Raw genomic sequence first — 22,320 nt, 5'->3', positions numbered from 1 at the left:
GTCCGAAAATGCAAATAATTAAGGTCGAATCTGTCATTGAAGGCTTATGGTGTCTGTCGAATGTTCTAAGAAAAAAAAAAAAAAAGATTTGACAGAATCTTAAAAAAAAATAAAGATTTGATGGAGCAACAAAACTGTCTCTCTATGTCGAATCTTTATGTCTCTATGTCGGAACTTTTCGCTCTATGTCGAATCTTTTCTCTCTATGTCAAATCTTCTTCATGTCTCTATAATGTCAAATCTTTTCTCTTTATGTAGAATAATATTGGACTAATAGAGTTAAGATTAGGCACATTCGACCGCAACGAAAACAGAAATAAAGCATTTGTTTATGTCGGATCTTTCGTTTTTCGTTATAACGATAACGAAAATACCAGAAATTTGGACGAAAATGCATTCGGACGAAAACAAATGCACATGCCTAGAAGCCGGCCGTTAGGCTGGCTTCTGTCAAGGGCTCATGACCAAAAAGGCCTGCAGTCTGGCTCCCAATAGGTGCTCTCAGCCAATGGCTGAAAGCACTGACCAAAGTGTTCTGGCGGGGGTGTTCCCCCTGTCGAAACACAATAGCACAGCAAGGGAGATTCTGCTGGGTTGAACAAAAAATTAAATAGTAGACATGTGCATTCGTTTTCGTCCAAACGCATTTTCATCCGAATTTCAGGTATTTTTGTTATCGTTTTAACAAACGAACACACATAATACGAAAGCCGAAAGATCCGACATAAACAAATGCTTTATTTTCATTTTTGTTGGTCAAATGTGCCTAACCTTAACTCTATTAGTCCAAGATTATTCTATATAGAAAGAAAAGATCGCTGCTTCAGAAGGTTGAGCACCCCTGGCTTAGAGTATAAGGTAAACAAACTGCAGACTGCTATAATTCCTGGGAGTCTGTTTGCATGCCGGGGCTGAAATTGTTATGGTTAAAGGGTTAAAGATGACAAGGGGTGCAACATAGAGTGTAGACTGCAAAGGTATCAGCTGATAATGCTGATTTTGTGTCTCTATTCCTAATAAATCTTCTAGTTACTGCAAAAAAACGTTCCATGAACCATTGTTTCATTTTGCTTCACTATGTTAAAGCGCTGCACAAACTGTTGGCGCTATATAAATCCTGTATAATAATAATAATAATATGTTGTGATTCTCTGGTAACTCTTACCTCTGCCTATGAAATATTTATTAACACTGTAAAAAGAGAAGCCGTGTTTAGATACTACAGTTTTTATTAGCAATCTGTCAGGTTCATTTTAAAGGGAAATTCTATTTACAGACTTATTTTCATGGATTTTGTGGGGTTTAATTGTAGACATGCACAGGATGAAAAAATAAAAATAAATTTTGTATGTTTTTTTCTATTATATTCCTTAATTTTTTATTCTTTTTTTATTCTCTTTGAAAATTGAAAAACTATTTGAATTTGAAAAACTATTCGAATTTGAAAATCTTTTTAATTTGAAAACAGTTAGAATTTGAAAAGTATTTGAAAAAGATTCAAAAACAATTCAAATTCCATCAAATTTTTTTTTGGTTTACGTTATTTCGGATTTGTTTAAATTTAGTACTATTTTAATTCAGAAATTTGTATACATCTGAATTTCCCCCAAATTTTAATTTGTCCGAATTCTAATTCTGAACAAAATAAACCGCACATGTCTAGTTGATTTACTAAAACCAGAGAGTGCAAAATCTGATTCAGCTGTACAATGAAAGCCAATCAACTTCTAATTTCAGCTTCTTCAATTTAGCAAAAAAAAAAATGGAAGCTGCTCGGTATCTATGCACAGCTATACCAGATTTTTTACTCTGCAGTTTTAGTAAATCAAGCCCACTGAAGGCAAAAAAAAGCAAGAGTAGGTACAAATGTTCTAGGAATGCTCACAAACACTGCTGAATGTTTTCGAGCAGCAAATAAAGGGAATATATTGTTCAAAGTGTGTAAGGAGCAGGGCCGGACTTCCCATTGGCCTTGACTGGGCTCAAGCCCAGGGGCCCCACCCAATAGGGGGCCCCCTTTAAAAAAAAAAAAAAAAAATTTTTTTTTTTTTTTAGGGGTCCGGAGGTCCCCAGGGGCCCGGAGGCCCCCAGGGCCCCGGACGGCAACCCCCCTTTTTTTTATTTATTTTTTGTAAAAAAATGTTTTTTTTTATATATTTTTTATTTTTATAAATATATATATATATATATATATATATATATATATATATATATATATATATATATATATATATATATATATATTTTATTATTATTATTATTAAAGGGCCCAGGGGTCTCCAGGGCCCCCGGATGGCAACCCACCTTTTTTATTTTTTTATAAAAAAAAATACATTTTTTTTTATATATATATATATATATTTTTTTATTAAAGGGCTCAGAGGTCCCCAGGGCCCCATGTGGCAACCCCCCCTTTTTTTATTTTTTTTATAAATGTTTATTTTTTTATTTTTGTTTATTTTTTTATTAAAAGGCCCAGAGGTTCCCAGGGGCCCAGAGGTCCCCAGGGCCCCCGGGTTTGGCAACCTCCCTTTTTTTATGTATTTTTTATAAATGTTTTTTTTTTTTTTATTATTAAAGGGCCCAGAGGTTTATTTTTTCTTTTTATTAAAAGGCCCAGAGGTCCCCAGGGCCCCGGATGGCTACATATATTTATATATATTTGTTTTCTTCTTTATTTCTTCTATTTTTTGTAAAGGCCCCCCGCTTCTCAATTTGCGGCAGCCCCCACGCTTCTCAATTTCAGGCGGCAGCACCCCCACCCCCCTAGGTTCTCTGCTTCAGGGGGCCCATGCCTTAAGCTGTGCAAGGGGCCCCAAAATTCCTGATGGCGGCCCTGCGCATACCTCCCAACACGCACGGATTCTGTGGGACTTTCCCGCACAGACAGCTTCTTCCCGCAGTCCCGCAAAAGGGTTAATTTTCCCGCACTGCAAGAGGAGGCAGCACGGAAGCAGGAGGAACCGGAGTGGTGTGTGGAGGACTGTGGCTGCTGAAGGGAAGAAAGCCGACAGCCGGGCTAATGACAGTCTGTGGCCCCGGCTGTTGGCACAGGCTCAACAACTGCAAAATCCCCCCCCGCTCAACAACTTTAATGCGCTCCCCCCGCTCAATAACTTCAATTCGCCCCCCCCCCCGCTCAACAACTTCGATCCCCCCCAATTCTTGGCTCCAGGGGGCCCCTTCAACACTCAAGCCCAGGGGCCCCCCCCACCCTAAGTCCTGCCCTGGTAAGGAGAGATAAAAATTTGAAAAGATGCAAAGAATTTTACTGTTGTAAAACCCATCTGCTGTACAACAATATATAAAGCAAATTAATAAATAGGAATAACGTTTAATAAACCAACAAAACATAAAATGTAGATTAATCACCTGTAATTTTAATAAATACCTGTAATAATGAAAAAAATAATAAGAAGAATATATACAAATGCAGCTCACCTACAAACATCTGTCCTGTAAATGCTGAATTTATATGTTCATAGAGTATTGTGGCTTTTATAGGTAATCCGAGTAAATAACACAAGAATCCTGGGAATATACAATGCTAATTGGTATTTCCATGGGATTCCTAATTAGTATATGGGGGAAATTATTGTTAGATGTATTTTCTTTCAGTGCATGATGTATATAATATTTATTAACAGTAAAATAAAACCTTCAGTATATGAAAAAAAGTATTGATTTCAATTTAATATTTTTTTTTAGTTTATAAACACTATTTCAGAATTTACTCCTTGTGAATAACACTATTTAAATTGGATTGTGAGCTTGTCATTTGTTTTTCATTATACACTTTATGGGGTCGACTTACTAAAACTGAAGAATGCAGAATCTGGTGAAGCTTTGCATATAAACCAATCAGCTTCCAGTTATTTTTGTCAAGGCTTAATTGAAAAGGTGAAGTTAGAAGCCGATTGGCTTTCATGCACAGCTACACCAGATTTTGCGTTCTTCAGTTTTAGTGAATCAACCCCTATGAGTCTTTTGTATGGTGCTATGCATGCACATTTTATATATATATATATATATATATATATATATATATATATATATATATATATATATATATATATATATATATATATATATATATATATATATATATATATATATATATATATATATATATATAATGTTTTTTAAATCTGTCTAAACAAGGGTCTAGTAGACATCCCAGGTATAATACTATTTGAAACATGAATACAATAAATTATAATATAATAAATAAATATAAATAATTATAACAAATAATATAATAATAATAAAAGCTATTACTTTTAATTATTTGATGATGAATTTCCCCACAACTCACTATCGCTCAATTCTGCAAGTGATTCTAATTTATTATCTCTCTGTTTTAGCAGGTCTAAAACCACTTTTGACATAAAGGGCCACTTTTGGTTGCTATGGACAATCTACAGTTTCCAGGCAGAAAGAACAGTATTTATAACATACACATGCATCTAGGACACTGGGCAGACCACTAGGAACAAAGGGGTGTGTATTTTTTTCATACAGTACTGTAATCTATAAGATTACAGTATACTGTATGTATTGTGTTTATTTACTTATTTAAACTTGGCTCCGATCTCCGCCTCCATGCATCGTAACGTCGCAGGGAACGGAGCTCGGCGGCACTCGGCACTGGGAATCGAGCGAGGAGGACACCTCTCGATTACACAGCAGGGAGGCATCACAGGATCCAGGGACAAGGTAAGTAAACCCTGCCTGAGACACTGCAAGGTGATCCTGAGTCTGGCTCTGGGTTACCGCTTTTGGTCCTGAAATTCCACCCCGAGAAAGACTCGGGAATACCGCCAGGGGGGTTAAAGCGACATTCCACGCAAAAGTGGAACTTCCATTTATCTGACTGATTCCTCCCCCCTCCAGTGCCACATTTGTCACCTTTCCGGGGTGGTGGAGGTGGGTACCTGTTTTTGACAGGCATCCTGCCCCCACTTCTGTAGGACCTTGCCGCCGGGACTTCAGTAGATTTATCAGCATTAGGTTAGGTAAGTAAGTGGTGAGGCGGAGCAACAACATGGCGCCGTAAGGACTCAGGGCGGCAGTAGCAGCTCCATGCTCCTCTCTAGGTGATCGAGACAATGGGACTCTGAAGCTAAATTTACCCCAGACCATCGCTAATCCCGGTCTATACTGACCCACCTGGGGAGGCTGGCGGCGTAGGTGCCTGTGTGCGGTGTGTGCTGTTGGTCCGGTTGGCGTCCTCCGTACGGAGTGTTGGAGTTTGGCCGGGGAATCCCCGGCGAGTAACCGCTGCACTGAGGGTGTGTGTCTGTGTTCTTGGTGTGTGGTGACCGGAGTACCCAGTGATTGGATACCAGGCGGAGTGACGTAAGAGGAGGAGGAGGCGGAGGAGATAGCCGAGTACTGCACGAGGTCTCGCCGGGAGCCGCTCCAGGACGCCGATGCTGATTTTGGTCCTACTACAGACGGGATGTTGTGGAGGCGAGGGACCCCGGGACTCGGAGGATGATCGGCTGGACCAAGTTGAATGACCACGCTCAACCCCTTCTGTCTCCACAAAAACGGAGGAAGGTCTCCCTCCCATTGCCCGCCTTGAACTGTGTAGGAACAAGAGGGGAGGTGAGTGAGAAGTTGAGAGCGCAGAGACGGTAAGGTGAATAAAACTGCTATCTGGCTTTTGCACCACTGAACTGAACTGATATTTTGCCGTCTTATTGCGGTTACTTGCTGGTGCTAAAGGAAATAGGCTGGTTAAAGTCTCATAGAAACACAATTATAAGAGCTCTCAGGCGCACATAAGCCCCCGGGAGAGTTGGAAAGAGAAAGAGTCTGTCTGTTTGAGCTGAAGTGGCCTTAGGACTGTTAAAACTATGCTGAAATAAGGGCTCTAATCTGTATGAGATAAGCAGCAGCTCTTGAAGAGACAGAGTGATGCAAGTGGAAGGCTGCCTGTTGAACCTATTGCCTATTTAACTTGAATGTTCCTATGAGATATTGTTCTAAGTCTATTGAGGTCTCAGTTCCAGCTCCAGCTGATAAAGGAAGCTGGGTTGTATGGTCGGTAAAAACGGACATTTATTATTTACTATTTCTCTACTTACTTCTTGTTGCTCTCTGCCGCCCCAACGGCAGGACTAAAAAATTAGGAGCGAGCGGAAGGGGGTGCTCAGGAGGGGGAGCAGATACACACATTCTGTCAGTCTTTGTCACACATTTTATTAGCCTCTGTCACACATTTGGTCAGCCCGCGAGGGTCAGACAGCTCATTAAAATCGCTATAAACAGGTTTTTTGGACAAAAGGGCAGAAATGGTGCGGAAGGCCCCAAAAAACACGCAGGGAGGGGGCTCAGGCCGCAGCACAATGAGGTCATATCTTGTGTCTGAAGGTCTGGAGAGGACATTGGATAGCCCCAAAGGAGACAGTGAAAATGGTATATCTGGGACACCTATAAAGAATAAAGGACAGACTGAGGGGGAGGTCTCAGGGAAAAAGAAGGAGAAAAATAAAGATCAATCCCCAGTAGTAAAAGGTCAGAGTAAAGTCCTAAAGACCCCTGAGAGTCAACAACAACCCAGCCTGTTCTCTGATACCTCCCCTGAAGACTCCCAAGCCCCACCAACTAGGCAGGATATGATGGACATGACAGAAATGATATTACGCCTAGAAAGAACCATCAAGGGGGAAATGGGAGCAACAAGAAGAGATATACAGAGTGTGTTACAGAGTGTGTTACAGAGAGTGGAAGGGATAGAGGAACAACTGGAGGACCATAGAAATGCAATAATGGAGGTTAGGTAAGTATGCTCTGACTCCTTTACGAGTATTTTCTTTTCTATAGGAACAGTTTCATGTTAAAATAGACGTTAATAAAAACATTTTTTTTTGTTTTGCTTTTTTTTTTTTTTTTAGTGCAGTTGTTTTTTTGACACACATTTATATAAATATTTAGCCTGCTTATGTATAAATTAAAGCAGGAGGGAACATCAGTAGACTCTATAATTTGTTGTCTTCTAATCTGTTAGGCAGTTACTTCAGGTAACTAAAAAAAAAACAATAAAGTTTTTTTTTCAAGTACTGTAGATGTAAACACTAAGGCCCCTTTCACACTGGGGCGGGGGCAGTGTCGGCAGTAAAGCACTGATATTTTAAGCGCTTTACCGCCAATTATGCGGTGCTATTCAGCCGCTAGCGGGGTGGTTTTACTCTCGCTAGCGGACGAGAAAGAGGCACTTTGCCGCTGGTATAGCCGCGGTGCCCTATTAATTTCAATTGGCAGGAGCGGTGGAGGAGCGGTATACACACCGCTTCTTCACCGCTCCAAAGATGCGGCTAGCAGGACTTTTTTTTTACCATCTTGCTACCGCACGGCTCCAGTGTATAATCCCTCGGGGCTTTCACACTGGAGAGACAGCAGTGGCTGTTTCGGGTCGGTTTGCAGGCTCTATTTTTAGCGCAATAGCTCCTGCAAAACGACCCAGTATGAAAGGGGTCTAAGTAATTAAGAGTTGTTATGTGAAAGCATAAGTTGTGCATCAGAAGCAATTTTTTTCTATTACAATATTTTTTAACATTTCTTTTTCTTATTTGTTACACCTTAATGCTGACAACCTCTTGAAGTCTTTGCTGCCACTTCCTATCTTCGTGCACTCCAGCAACTGATGCACATCAAATCTCAGGTCTGGTGTCCTGATGCTAACAATAGAGAAACATGACTGTATGATCTGTGTTGGCATGACCACTTGGAGTCTAAGGACAGAATGTTGTCACCCTATTACAGAAAGTTCCAGCAGAAGGACAATCATGGTAGAAGGACCTTCATGGTGGCATTACTTTATATTATTTTAAAGTCCATTTCTAGGCTAAATCAACTCTGCCCCAAACCACATCACCAACCTTGTCTCAAAATACCAACCAAACCATTCTCTTTGCTCATTCCAAGTCCTCCTGCTCTCTAGCTCCCTTATCACCTCCATTCATGCTGGCATCCAGGACTTTTCCAAAGCCTCTTCCATCCTCTGGGACTCTCCAATCTGTCTGACTATCCACTACTCCACTGTCCACTGTGATATAAGGGTTGAAAACACTGAGCCACCTGGCTCTTTAGTCAACACCACCTCTGCTATCTTTGGTCTCCCAGAACACTGGCTATTCAGGCTCTCTCAGACCTCGTACACATGACTGAGTTTCTCGGCAAAAACCAGCAAGAAACTTGCTGGGATTTTTTTTTTGCGGAGGAAACCGGTCGTGTGTACATTTTTTGACGAGGAAACTGTCGAGGATCCCGTCAAGCCAAAAAGAGATGTCTTCTTTTTCCTCAACGGGAATGGAGAAACTTGCCTTGTCAAGTTCCTCGACAGCCTAACAAGGAACTCGACGAGGAAAACGATGTGTTTTGCCCGTCGAGTTCCTCGGTCGTGTGTACAAGGCTTCAGCCTTGGCTGCAGCACCTTGCTGTATGTACCTGACCCTGGCCTCCAAATAGGCTTTTCAGCCCCTTGAGATTGCTCTTGCTCTCTCTAGAAAATTTTAGATTCCCTCCAGCCCCTTGAACCCACTAACCGCCTCAGCTTTCTTGCCCTCCCAGACCTGCATACCTGTCCCAATTTTTCCAGTCCTTTGAAAAGGAATCCCCCTCACAATGGATGCAGTCTCCAGCAGTATTTTACAGCTCTGCTAACAGGTCTCTCTCGGCAAATGGCAGTAACTGCAACTCTTACTGCTTTAGCTCTGACCAGGCTTATAACGACCCTACACACCTGCGCACTTGGACAGGCTTCAGATGTCTCACAAAGTCCAGACACAGGATTGAAGGTTCCTTCCCACCCAAGGCACTTCAGAACCTTTGAACTCCAGGCCCTGACAGATTAATTTGGTTGGTAAGCAGACTGGTTGGTGAGTTGAGCTGGGAATTTCTTCTGGTTTTGTCTTTCATGCGGTTGCCCTTCCATGTGCTCCTTGCTGTGAAGGACAGTTATAGGTGGGGGTAATGGGTCATCTCTTTGTTACCACTGTACACCTTATACTCATTTACATGACCCCCACAACCACTGGCAGTAGTCATAGGGATGAGGCCCTTAGGCTCATCAAACTGGGAAAAGGTGCTCTGCCCAAGGGGACCCGTGTTGAGGGCATGTTGACTGTTATGGTTCAGGAGAGGGATACACATCTACCTCCTTCCTTTCCTGGCTAGCTAGGCTGCAAGCTTGGATTGAGGATCTGGTATAAATGTGTGTGTGTGGTGAGTCAGCAGTGGCAGGCATTATGATTATTGACAGGCAACAGGGGACTTTTTGGGGGGATTTTTTTTTTTTTGATAAAGCACTTGCCAAATATTTGGATATCATTATTTCTGAGGGACAACTTTTTGTGATTGTGTACCCCATACTCATTCATGTGGGGGAAGCGTATTATCTCTGGCCCCTTTATTAAAAGGGCCTTCTAGATTACAATAAGCCTGCTGCCCACACACTCCCTACAATAATCCTCCTATTTTCCTGGCCAACCAGATGTAGTGGGTCTGATATGCATTTAGGCATTGTTTTCATTCTTGCTGTAGGATGTGCTACAACAAAAACTATTAATAGAAAGCGAAAGGGCGCAACAAGTGCATATAATGTCAAAATGTATATATATAATCAATGTCCATGATATAAAACAGATAATTATAACATGTAAATTAGTATAAAACAGTATTAAATTTGGGTCTTCTAATGTTCCCACACTGTGCCTCCTAAAAGTGCAACGTGCTTCATCTGTAGTGCCATACAAATGCGCTCACCGGATTTAAAAGGCCATAGTCTGGCTTGGGGTGGAAATCCTGTACCATTAGCGGTATCCCTGATCCAGACTCGGGATCGCATTGCAGTATCCACAGGCAGAGTCTACTTACCTTGTCCCTGCATCCTGCGATGCCTCCCCGCTGTGTGATCGAGCTGTGTCCTCGCACGATTCACACAGTGCCTGTGTGCCGCCGAGCTCCGTTCCCTGCGATGTTACGACGCATGGGGCGGAGATCTGCGCCAAATTCAAAAAAGGAAATACACTGTACACATACAGTATACTGTAATCTTATAGATTACAGTACTGTATGAAATAAACACACACCCATTTGTCCCTAGTGGTCTGCCCAGTGTCCTGCATGCGCTTTTATGCCTGGAAACTTGAGATTGTCCATAGCAACCAAAAAGTGTCCCTTTACATCAAAAGTGGTTTTAGACCAGCTAGAAAACAGCGATAATAAATTACAATCACGTGCAGAATTGAGTGATAGCGATTTGTGGGGAAATTCGTCATCAAACACTGAAAGTAATGACAGCGACAATTCTGCAACTGAGCAAGTTTCAGTGTTTTTGATTTGATTGTATTATTGAATCATTTTTATTATAATTACATTATTATTTGTTATAATTATTTATAGTTATTTATTATATTATAATTTATGATTTTGTGTTTCAAACCTTATCATACCCGGGATGTCTACTAGACTCTTGTTTGGACAGATTTAAATGAGTTATTCCTAAGAATTTCAGACCTACAATATAAAACGCCAAATTTTCATACAAAATAATTGTACCGCTTTCAGCACCCAAAACCAGAAAGAATCATACCGCCAGGGAGGTTAATCAGACCTCTCCCAGGTGTAATCACAGATGTAATCAATGTTTCCAAGAATATTTTTTCACTGTTTACAATCTCATTCCAACAAACGTGAAATAATGCTCTTCATAAGCTTAGGCAAAAGGCATTTGCACTCTCTCTTATTCCTTTTCAATCTGCAAAACATATTGGCTCCAGAAAAAAGAGCCACAAGGAGACTGAGATAGTGTAATACAGTCTTGATGTATTAAAACTTACAAGGCTTGTATATTGTGTCAGGTTACAGCAGGTTCATGAAGAAGCTTGAGGGAAGGCAGAGGCCGATCCTGTCACTAGCGTGTGATCTCAAAGATGCAGCGTCTCAGCTGTATACATATAACAAGAGGCTCTTGTATCAGGTGTGTTCTGCTGCAATCTTTCTATGCATTTCACGCTTGTGTGTGCGTCATCACGCCGCATTGTTGAGATCACTCGCTAGTGACAGTATCGGCCCCTGCCTTCCCACAAGCTGCTTCATGAACCTGCTGTAACCTGACACAATATACCATTTTTTTCTTGGAAACATTGATTACATCTGTGATTGCACCTGCACCATAGACAGGTATCTGCACCCCTACCCCCTGAAAGGTGCCAAATGTGACACCGGAGGGGGAGAGGGTTCCGAAAAACGGAAGTTCCATTTTTGGGTGGAACTTCGCTTTAAGCATTAAGGTCATGGTTTGACAGCGCTACATGTTCTTGATTTGCTGTCGGTCACGGATCATCTGTGTCACTTACATAATTAAATGTACTATATATGCATTTAGCACAATATCGCTTTATTACCATTTTGAAATCAGAGGCCTTGGAGAATGAAATGCATTTTTTGCAATTTTGCAATTGCAATTGCAGTTGGAATTTTTTATGTAACATGATACTTGCACAGCCACCTATCAAATGCAACATTTCATGAAAGAGACACTCAAATGAATTTTAGAGCACACAAACACAACATAATATCCAATTTATTGGTAAAATATAAAATATGTCATGACTAAAAATTGCGTGCACTTGAGAAATGGCAACAAACTACAGCACCTAAAAATTTCCAGAGGATATTTAAAAGCCCTTGCAGGTTATCAGTGTAGAGTTGAAAGAGAGGGGTAGGTAGAACCCGCGCTATGGATCTAATATTTTCAAGTACTACAGTGGTACTGGTAAGGATGTGCTAATTGTTAAGTGGCAGCCCCTATGTAAAATTCGAACTAGATGGAATATGAAAAGTGAATGGGGGTGAGGTAATAGGTGTTGGTGCCTCTTAATTAATGTGTAAAAAAATATATGTATAAGATATATACTGTAGAAATAGTCAATTATTAGTGGTGTGGTGCTTAACCAATATAGAACTATAACTTGGTCCACATGTGACTCATATATTAAACTATGAACAAAATAAATTATATAAAAAATTTGTGCTAATTAAAAATAAATAAATCATTAAAGTGCTCTGTGCCCTGAATATTTAGAATAATATCTGATGCTGATTTTAACAGTCCATGCAAAAAAGTGCTTTGTGCTTCATATAATACAGTTTGCAGTGTTCACTCTTCTCATGCTCTGGTGGGTCCCTCACTCACCAGATCCAGGCACCCTCTAGGGGTGAAAGGCCTTCACAGTATTAGCCCTGTGTCGCTCTCTGGTAAACCTCCACTTGTTTAGACCCGTTCAGTCTGGTATGTAGCTCAAAAGAGAGAGAGTGCCCACATAGTGTAATTCAGTTGATAAAAGTTTATTTAACAAAAAAAGTTAAGGTACTCACATTTAACAAATGAAAGTCAGGCGTATCAATACAGATTTCTCACGAGTGTTTGCGACTGGATGCTATCCTGCTCGACCGGTTTCGTCTGGTGACGTCAGATGACGCTCCAGATGACGTCACCAGACGTCATCTGGACACTGATGCATGGACACTGATGCAATTTCTTTTTTTTTTTTTTTATTGTTTATTTATAGATTTTCAAATCAGACAAAGTAATCACAAAATCCAGACATTTGAATGATGAAAAAATGCGAGGAATATACAGTCACATTTATAACAGGACACAGACAAGTCTGGTTGTATACAAGTTAGTTATACCATAAAATTTAAAATAAGTGGTGAGTTCAACATGAACAACTTATCATGGCTCTGCTGAGCAGAAGTATATATCAACAATCTCTGACCTATGTAGAGAAAGAAGGGGAGAGAAAAGAAATACAATAAAATAAAAAGGGGGACATCATCCTATACAAAACTGTAGGGGATATGGGCAATGGGTATGCAGCTATGGTAGAGTGGAATGAGGCTCCGTGTTAAATTCAGAAGAATCCCATCTCTCCCAGATAGCTTCGAATTTGGGTAAAGAGTCATCTATAACAGCTGTAAGACGTTCCATCCTTCTAATGTCCGCAACTGTCGATAAAAATTGTGCAAAAGTGGGAGGGGAGGTAGCTCTCCAGCGTTGAGGTATGACACGTTTGGCTGCCAGTAAAAGAAACGTCATTAGTTTGCCAAGATTTTTTGAGATTTTCGGGAGTGGTAAGCCCAATAACATATGTAAAGGCTGAAAGGGCACGTCTATTTCTAGAACCTTCACCAGGAGATTATGGATTTGTGACCAATGATGCGATTTCTTATTATCACTTATGTGTGTTGCTTTAGTTTTGCTACTATATTGCAGTGCATGCTTCAATATCACTGAGCACTTTGTATGTTTGATTGGATGTCATTTGTATCACCAATATCAGCGAGTATTTTTTCTTTGATGTTCACATATCAGTTATAGCAACTGTATTTTCTTTAATTCATCTACCCTATCACACAGTGCAGCACTTCTTATTTATTACAACATTTTTGGGTTTGATACACCTTCAGGCCTCGTACACACGACCGAGGAACTCGACGGGCGAAACACATCGTTTTGCTCGTCGAGTTCCTTGTTAGGCTGTCGAGGAACTCGACAAGCCAATTTTCTCCATTCCCGTCAAGGAAATAGAGAACATGCTCTCTTTTTGGCTCGTCGAGTTTCTCAACAGTTTCCTCAACGAAAATGTACACACGACCAGTTTCCTTGGCAAAAAAAATATCTCCCAGCAAGTTTCTTGCTGTTTTTTGCCGAGAAACTCGGTCGTGTGTACGAGGCTGCCTGTTGCAGCAGTATTCCCTTTCTATCTTTCTCTTCCCCTCCCCCTTTTATTTTCCCTCCCCCTCCTAACCCCTTCCCCTCCCTTCCCTCCTCTTTGGTAGCGTGGTAATATCATATCCATTATAAACAGTGGTTATTAACACCACCTAAAAAAAAAAATGATTTAATATTTATTTGGTCTGTGTATACATAGAAAGACAGGCAGCCCCTACTTACTCCCTGGATTTCCTGGTTTGGTGCATCCCCCAATCTAGACATCCTATTTTATCCCCCACACTATCTCACTCCCTCTCACTATGGTACTGCCTAAGAAATCTTCCCTCCTTAATTTCCCCGTTCCAACCCCATAACCATATTTTCCACAATCCTAACTTCCCCCCTGGCATGGATATAAGGTCATTCAAATGGTGGTTAGACAAGGGAATGTACCGCATAGGACACTTGTTCTCAACACTAGGATCGCTTACTTTTATGCCTCGTACACGTGACCAGTTTTCCTGTCGAAAAAAATGCGATGGAGCATACACATGGTCGGAATTCCCAGCCAAAAGCTCTCATCGCAATTTTTTCCGACGGGAAAACCGGACGTGTGTACGAGGCATACGTCATTGTATCAGCAAACTGGATTTACCAATCTCTAAACGATTCAGATTCCATCAAATTACACATTTCCTCCATAAGCTTTGGCTCAACAAACCTAATCCCAAGACCTTTACAGAATATGAATGGTGGTGTGGTGCTGCCTCGTGGGAAAAGAGTAGAGGTATCTTGAATGTCTGTAGATTTATTTCCTTTAATCGCACCAGACTCCCATATGTGGAAGCATGTGAGGGAGAACTCTTGGAACAGTGGGAGATGGAAACCTGGAAGAATTCCTTTTTTTGCTCCTTTAAAGGGATCCTGAATACCTCCTGCATAGAAGCCAGTATTAAGGTAATCACAAAATGGTATCTGGTCCCCACCAGACTTGCTAAGATGTTCCTGACTTCTTCCCCCCTATGCTTCCGTGGATGCAACTTGCAGGGCTCTATGCTCTATATGTGGTGGGAATGCCCAAAAAATTGAAGTTTCTGGCATAAAATCTTCTCTATAATCCGAAAGGTCACAGGGTTTCCAGTTCCTAGATCTCCCTTGATAGCCCACCTCAACTTTTCAGTTTCAAAACTTCCCAAACAGTCCCAGAAATTACCTTTTATATATCCTGCTGGGAGCTAAATTGATTATTGCTAGGGCCTGGACGAATCCCAAAGTCTCCTTAACAGCTTCTAAAAGGAAAATTTCCTGGATCATGTCCCAAGAGAAGCTGGTTAGCTCGTTGCAAGACACACATTTGAGGCTATTTGGGAACCCTGGGCCTTATATGTGGGCGTTTCCCTGATTCCCAGTGTTTCATGAGGTACCTTGACCAGGTGTCAGCTGGGAGACTGGTGTATCCCTCCCTCCTCTTCTCTGTCCTTTTCCTTTTGTTTCCTTTCTCTTTCATCTGCTTTATTCTATCCCTCTTATTTTACTAGTTTGTATCGATACAACTTCCTCCTCTCAAAACCCATTTTTTGATACATTTACTTTGTGGGGGTCTTTCCTCCCTATCTTTGACCTAACATTTTGAGGCCCTGGGGGGCCCACTTTGCCCATGACCCAGCCTTCCAGACCAGGTCAACACAATTATTGATTTCTCTACATGTTGTTAGGGTTTCTGTTGTCTGGAGTAGCCTTTGGGTTGGAAGCGTTATACCTTGTATGCTCTGTCTCTATTTTCTTATGCCCTTCATTTGTTCTATGATAACTTTAATAAAAATGTATTGAAAGAAGAAAAAAAAAATATTTGGGTACCGTGCTGAATGAGCAAGTAATTGTCAGTCAACTATTACAGCACTGAAAAATGTCATGTTATGAAAAGGGTATTACAGGCTGGTACTCAAGTGGTTAATTAAGTTTTCCAAAGTCTGTGCAACTCAGAAAATGATTTGAAAACTCTTCTGAGTTTGACATAGATGGAACTTTAGAAAATGTCTGCTTATGAATGTTTGTATAAATGAGCATTCTGGTTTAACACATCTGTGGTTATACAATACTTAACAACACAAATATATTATCCCAACGCTGAAATATTGTCTATTATTTATTTGTTTTGTTTTACAAGGTTTAAATTACAGTTATTTGAAATGGCCAAACAAACGTTTTGAAGATGTTTTTATGGGTTGTTACTTCAAATTATTGCCTTTGGTTATAACTGCCTAACAACACTGATTTAGGCCATGCTTCCAGTATTGATTTATGATACTGAGTTACATATACCTCATCTATTATTATAAACATGTAAATCAGCCCCAATGGCTGTGATATTTTTTTCTGGAATGTTTATTAAATTTATGTTTAAAACAATCTTACTGACTATCAAAGGTATCTCAGATTTTAAACAATTAGTAAACGTAAAACAAAAAAAAAATCTTTATTAATTCCTGCTCTGTGTCAAAGTTCACTCAAGCCTTCTTCCAGTGATTATATGTGACCCCATTTATACCTACCCCCTGCTAGTGTCTCTGTGTGAACCCCTGCCACATTGGACTGTACTCCCCTGGGATCCCAGCATCTCAGAATTTTTAGAGGCTCCTTTCCTAGGTAATAAACGGCTCTAGTGAGTCCATTAGCAGTAAAACCTATATCCATCCTCAAGAAAAGACCAGGTGTCCCCCTAGACTCTAAATTTAGCCCTTCTAAGGTCTCTCGTGTTCACTGAATGAGTGTACATGTTGATCACTGTTTCTCTTCCGTATCGAATGCCACTGTCTGTCCTAGCTGCTATGACTAAATCCTGGTTAGTTAGTCTGACCCCTAATGGGGAAATCCGTGGCAGTCTGGCACTACCCTATGCTGGACTTTAACTACTTGCCGACCAAACTATAGCTGAATGACAGCTACAGCGTGGCCAGCTAGTTCTAGAAGAGTGCCATATGACGGCCTCCCATGATCGCACCCGCTCACGGCACGCCCTGTGATCAAAGTGTCCAGAATGTCTGCTAATTACAGATTGAGATAGAAAGCCAATCAGCAGCTTGTTACTACATGATCAGCTGTTTCCAATCACAGCTGATCACGGATGTAAATAGAACCTGGTTATTGGCACTCCTCTCCTCATACTGACGGCATGAAGAGAGGAGAAGAGAGCCGATAACCGGCTTCTCAAAAAGGGACATGTACACTGATAATCAGGGCATTAGTTATCAGTGTCCTGATTATCACTGCAGTCCCAACAGTGTCCAACACTGCTGCTAATCTGTGGCCACCAGTTCAGCTAATCTGTTCCCACTAGTGCTGCCAATCAGTGCCCACAAGTACTGCCAATAAGTGCCCATCAGAGCCTCCTCATTAAGGATGAGCCAAACACCCCCCCCCCGGTTTGGTTTGCACCAGAACTTGCGAGCAGGCAAAACATTTGTTCGAACACACGCACACCGTTAAAGACTAAGGCAGTGGTTATCAAACCTGTGCTCAGGGCCCACTAACAGGCCAGGTTTGCAAGATAACTGAAATACGTCACAGGTGATATAATTTGCTGCTCAGTGATTGGAGTATTCTAGTCTGCATCTCCCCAAGGTAATACATAAAATCTGGCCTGTTAGTGGGCCCTGAGGACAGGGTTGATGGCCACTAGTCTAGGGGACACAAACATGAAAAATGAAAAGTGCTAATTTTAAAGGCTTATATGCATGGTCCTGCCCCAGGGTACATGTATCAATGAAAAAAAAAGATTTGACATGAAATACAACATTGACCTCAATTGATTTATTTCCAACTTTTGAACATAATCCCATTAAATCCTTCTAGGTGACAGCCTTTAGATAGTGAATCACCCCCTACAGAAAACAAATATATGTGGTAGGGGTTTCCCTTAAATATTATGTGCTATACTCTAGAAATGAGAAATAGATGATCATGAGGCCATGTAGGATCATTCAACTGCAATATAGGTTTATTCTTTGTAACTGCAAGGATTAGATTGGTGTTTTTAAAATTACTATAAAATAAAGTTTTGCTGTGTACATGCTTTGGGTTAGAAATATCTTATACATGGACAACTTTGTTTTAATTTTCTTTTCATGTTTTCCAATGACTTGAGGGAAAAAAAATGAACCGTTCAAAAGACTCATTATGCCTCATAGAATATATGTTGCAACGGTGTTTGCTTTCCAAAATAGGGTAATTTTGACGCCAATTCAATTGTCCTGGTACTCCATGGCCTTGAAAAAGTGTAATAGGTTGTTAGGATATTTTACGTGTAATTTATGCTCTAGAATGCCTGACATGTTGGGCCTCTGTATGTGGCTAGGCTGTGTAAAAGTCTCCCACATGCAGTATCACCATACTCATGACGAGTAGCAGAATGTATTTTGGGGTGTAATTGTTTCTATGTACATCCTGCGTGTTAGAAATATCTTATACATTAACCACTTTCTGTAAAAAAAAAAAAAAATAGGTTTTCATTTTCTTTCCACGTTTTCCAAAGACTTGTGGAAAAAAATGAACTTTGCAGGTGTTTGCTTTCCAAAATTGTGTCATTTTGCGGGTAATTCCATTGTCCTTGTGCTCCAGGGCCTTCAAAAGTGTGAAAGGGCGTTAGGACTTTTTTCATCGGAAATTCTGATCGTGTGTAGGCCCCATCAGACTTTTTTCCATCGGAGTAAGAAAATAGAACATGTTTTAAATTTTTCCGATGAGAAAAAAAAAACAATAGAATATTTTGATCGTCTGTGTGGAATTCCATCCGAGAAAAATCCACGCATTCTCAGAATCAAGACGTAAGTTGATGTAAAACACTACGACACTCGTCATAGTGTTTTACGTCACCACATTTTGAACAGGCAGAATTTAGTCTGACAGTGTGTAGGCAAGACTGATGGAAGTCAGCTTCTTTGGAATTCCGATGGAAAATTCAATCAGATTTTATTACATTGGAAAATTTGATTGTGTGTACGCGGCACTCCCTGCATGTTGGGCCTCTGTATGTGGCCAGGCTGTGAAAAAGTCCCACACATGTGGTATCGCCATACTCAGGAGGAGTAGCTGAATGTATTTTGGGGTGTAATTTAAAGTTTGCCTATTCTGTGTGAGAGAAATAACTTGTTATTATGACAATTTTGTGTAAAAAAACAAAACAAAAAGAAAAACATTTCTTAATTTTAAAAATAATTGTGGGAAAAAATTACAACTTCAAAAAACTCACCATGCCTCTTACTAAATACATTGGACTGACTATTTTCCAAAAATGGGTAATTTGGGTTGTATTTGTACTGTCCTGACATTTCAGGGTCTCAAGAAATGAGTCAGTGCATCAGGTGTGATTATTTTTTAATAATTTGCATCATAGCTTGTAGACTTGTATAACTGGCACACAGGCCAAATAATATACACTTATTTGGGTTATTTTTTTTTACCAAAGATATGTAGCAGTATAAAGTTTGGCCCAAATTTATGAACAAAAATTACTTATTTGCAAAAAAAAATGTATAGAAACTAAAACAAATGTGTTTTTTTTTTTTTTTTATAACGGCACAATTTTTTCTCTTATGTTGCAAAAAAAACAGTGGTGATTAAATACCTATATGTGTGAAAAAAAATTATAAAAATGTGTTTGGGTACAGTGTAGCATGACTGAGTAATTGGCATTCAAAGTGTGAGAGCGCTGAAAGCTGAAAATTGGTGTGGGCAGGAAGGGTGTATAGGTGCCCTGTATTGAAGTGGTTAAGTAACTTGTACAATTTAACCTCCCTGGCGGTATGATTCTTTCAGAAAAAACAATTTGGCGTTTTATATTGTAGGTCTGTAATTTTTAGAAATAACTCACTTAAATCTGACCAAACAAGATTCTAATAGGCATCCCGGGTATGACATTTTTTTAAAAACAAAATTATAATATAATAAATAATTATAAATAATTATAACAAATAATAATATAATTATAATAAAAATTATTCAATAATGTAATCAAATCAAAATCACTGAAATTTGCTCAGTTGCAGAATTGTCGCTGTCATTATTTTTTTTTTTATGATGAATTTCCCCACAAATCGCTATCGCACAATTCTGCAAGTGATTATAATTTATTATCGCTGTTTTTTAGCTGATCTAAAACTATTTTTGACATAAAGGGACACTTTTGGTTGCTATGGACAATCTACAGTTTGCAGGGAGAAAGAAACGTTTTTATTTTATAAAAGAACATGCAGGGCACTGGGCAGACCACTAGGGACAAGGGGGGTGTGTTTTTTTTTACATACAGTACTATAATCTATAAGATTACAGTATACTGTATGTAATGTGTTTGTTTACTTTTTTGAATTTGGCGCCGATCTCCGCTCCCGTGCGTCGTAACGTCGCAGGGAACGGAGATCGGCGGCACAGGAGGACGCTGTGTGAATCGAGCGAGGTCCCGCTCGCTCACACAGCGCGGTGGCATCGCTGGATCCAGGGACAAGGTAAGTAAACACTCCCTGTGCATCCAGCGAAGCAAGCCCCAGTCTGACTCGGGGTTACCGCTCGCAGCAGGAAAATCTAACCCAGAGTCAGACTCGGGAATACCGCCAGGCAGGTTAATAATGATGGAAAAGCAACTTCAAAAAATTGTTGCCAATTCTACCTACAACTTGTTTCAAGTCCTTATTCCTCAGGCTGTATATAATTGGATTCATAAGTGGGGTAAATACAGTGTACAATAATGACACAAATTTAGTAATGTTTAATGACTGTTCTCTTCTAGGTACCAAATACACAAACAGAATGGTACCATAAAACATGGAAACAACAATCAGGTGGGAGCTGCATGTTGAGAAAACTTTCCGTCTTCCTGTAATAGTCGGGATTTTAAAAATGGTGACTATAATATAAACATACGACACAATGATTATAATAACTGGGATGAAACCAAAAACGACAGTTGTTGATGTTAATACTAGCTGAACAATGGTTGTATCGGAGCAGGACAGTTTTAGAATTGGGTCAAATTCACAGAAAAAATGATCGATAATATTGGGACCACAAAACTGTATTGTCGATATCACTACATTATAAAATGATGCCATGAGAAAACTTAAACTCCAACTTGTGATAACTGTTATCCAGCAAAACCGATGACTCATTAACAGAGTATAATGCAATGGTTTACAGATGGCCAAATATCTGTCATAACACATCACTGTCAGCAAAAGACACTCTGAACATTCTGAGACAGCAAAGAAATACAACTGGGTGATACAATTAGAAAATGAGATGGTGGCAGCATTTTCCTCCAAAATAGCATGGAGCATATTAGGAAGAACAGCACTTGCTAATAATATATCAGATACAGACAGTTGGGTGAGGAAGAAGTACATGGGGGAATGGAGGGATTTGCTGTAGGACACCAGTGAGATGATCAGAAGGTTTCCACATATTGTCACACAATAAATCAGAAGAAATACAAAGAATACCAAAAATGTTGCAGTGTGTGGAATATGAAACCCTAAGAGATAAATCACAGTGATTATGGTCTTATTTTTTTTATCCATAACCTTAACATTGAAGATAAGGAAGGAAAGAAAGAAAATAAGGAAGACACCAATGGCTAGATTTGAATAGTAAAATGATTGCCACACATTTTTAGCAGCAGGAGCAATAAAGACACAAAGGGGTTGATTTGCTAAAACTGGAGAGTGCAAAATCTGGTGCAGCTGTGCATGGTAGCCATCGGCTTGTTCAATTAAGCTTTGACTATAAAACCTGATTGGTTTCTATTCTATTTATGAATAAAAAATAAATAAGTAAAATATTATATAGTTGAATAGGATAGTAAAAATAATACCAATAATATTGAGAATAATAGTATCATATAGAAACATTTGCCCTGCAAGTGTTGAATTTTATGATCATAGAGTAGTGTGACTTTTATAGGTAAGCAAAATAAATCACAAGAGCTATGGGGAGTATGAAATGCATAATTATATTTCCATGGGATCTATAATAATTGATATATGGGGACATTATTTTTAGATGTATTTTCTTTCAGTGGACGACTTCCTAACTGCATGAAGAAGAAAATGTACTGGCTTCTATTTACTTAAATTTTAGTTTCTTTGTTTTATTTCTTGATCACTCCATCCCATTCTATTAGATTGTCAGCTCTTGTACACAGTAAAAAATAATAAAAGTGCAGCGCTTCAGTAGCTATGACAAGCTGTAAATAGTATTGAAATCTGTGAACACAAAAGTAAAAGGTTCTCTATGGAAAGTGAACAATAGACATGTGCGTTCCCGTTCGTAATGAATGGATTTTCGTACAGATTTGTTAGTATTCGTACATTCGGATCAATTCCAACCACCCGAAAAGCTGAAAGAACCAAAATACGAAAATTACGGAATTACGAATAAGCCAAATAACGAACAAGCGAAAATACGAATGTACGATTGGACAATCTTACTAATATACGAAACACCGAAACAGCAAAAGAACGAAAATGACATCTATAACGAACGATTTGCATTCCGGATTTTAAATCCTTTGTCTGTTCGTATTTTCATTTGTGTGTTTTGTA

The 22,320-nt window shown here is 39.7% G+C and overlaps 1 protein-coding gene across 1 annotated transcript; it reads right to left on the bottom strand.

The window, feature by feature from the left end:
- Positions 1-20,343: 20,343 nt before the first annotated feature.
- LOC120930676 (olfactory receptor 1468-like) lies at positions 20,344-21,297 on the bottom strand. The gene has a single exon (XM_040341850.1). The coding sequence runs from the start codon at positions 21,295-21,297 to the stop codon at positions 20,344-20,346; it is 954 nt and encodes a 317-aa protein (XP_040197784.1).
- Between the last annotated feature and the right edge of the window lie 1,023 nt (positions 21,298-22,320).

The sequence above is a fragment of the Rana temporaria genome, chromosome 3, assembly GCF_905171775.1.
Source record: "Rana temporaria chromosome 3, aRanTem1.1, whole genome shotgun sequence".
NCBI classification, from domain to species: domain Eukaryota; kingdom Metazoa; phylum Chordata; class Amphibia; order Anura; family Ranidae; genus Rana; species Rana temporaria.
The sequence above is the reverse complement of the archived record's forward strand: the minus strand, read 5'-3'. Positions and strand labels throughout refer to the sequence as shown.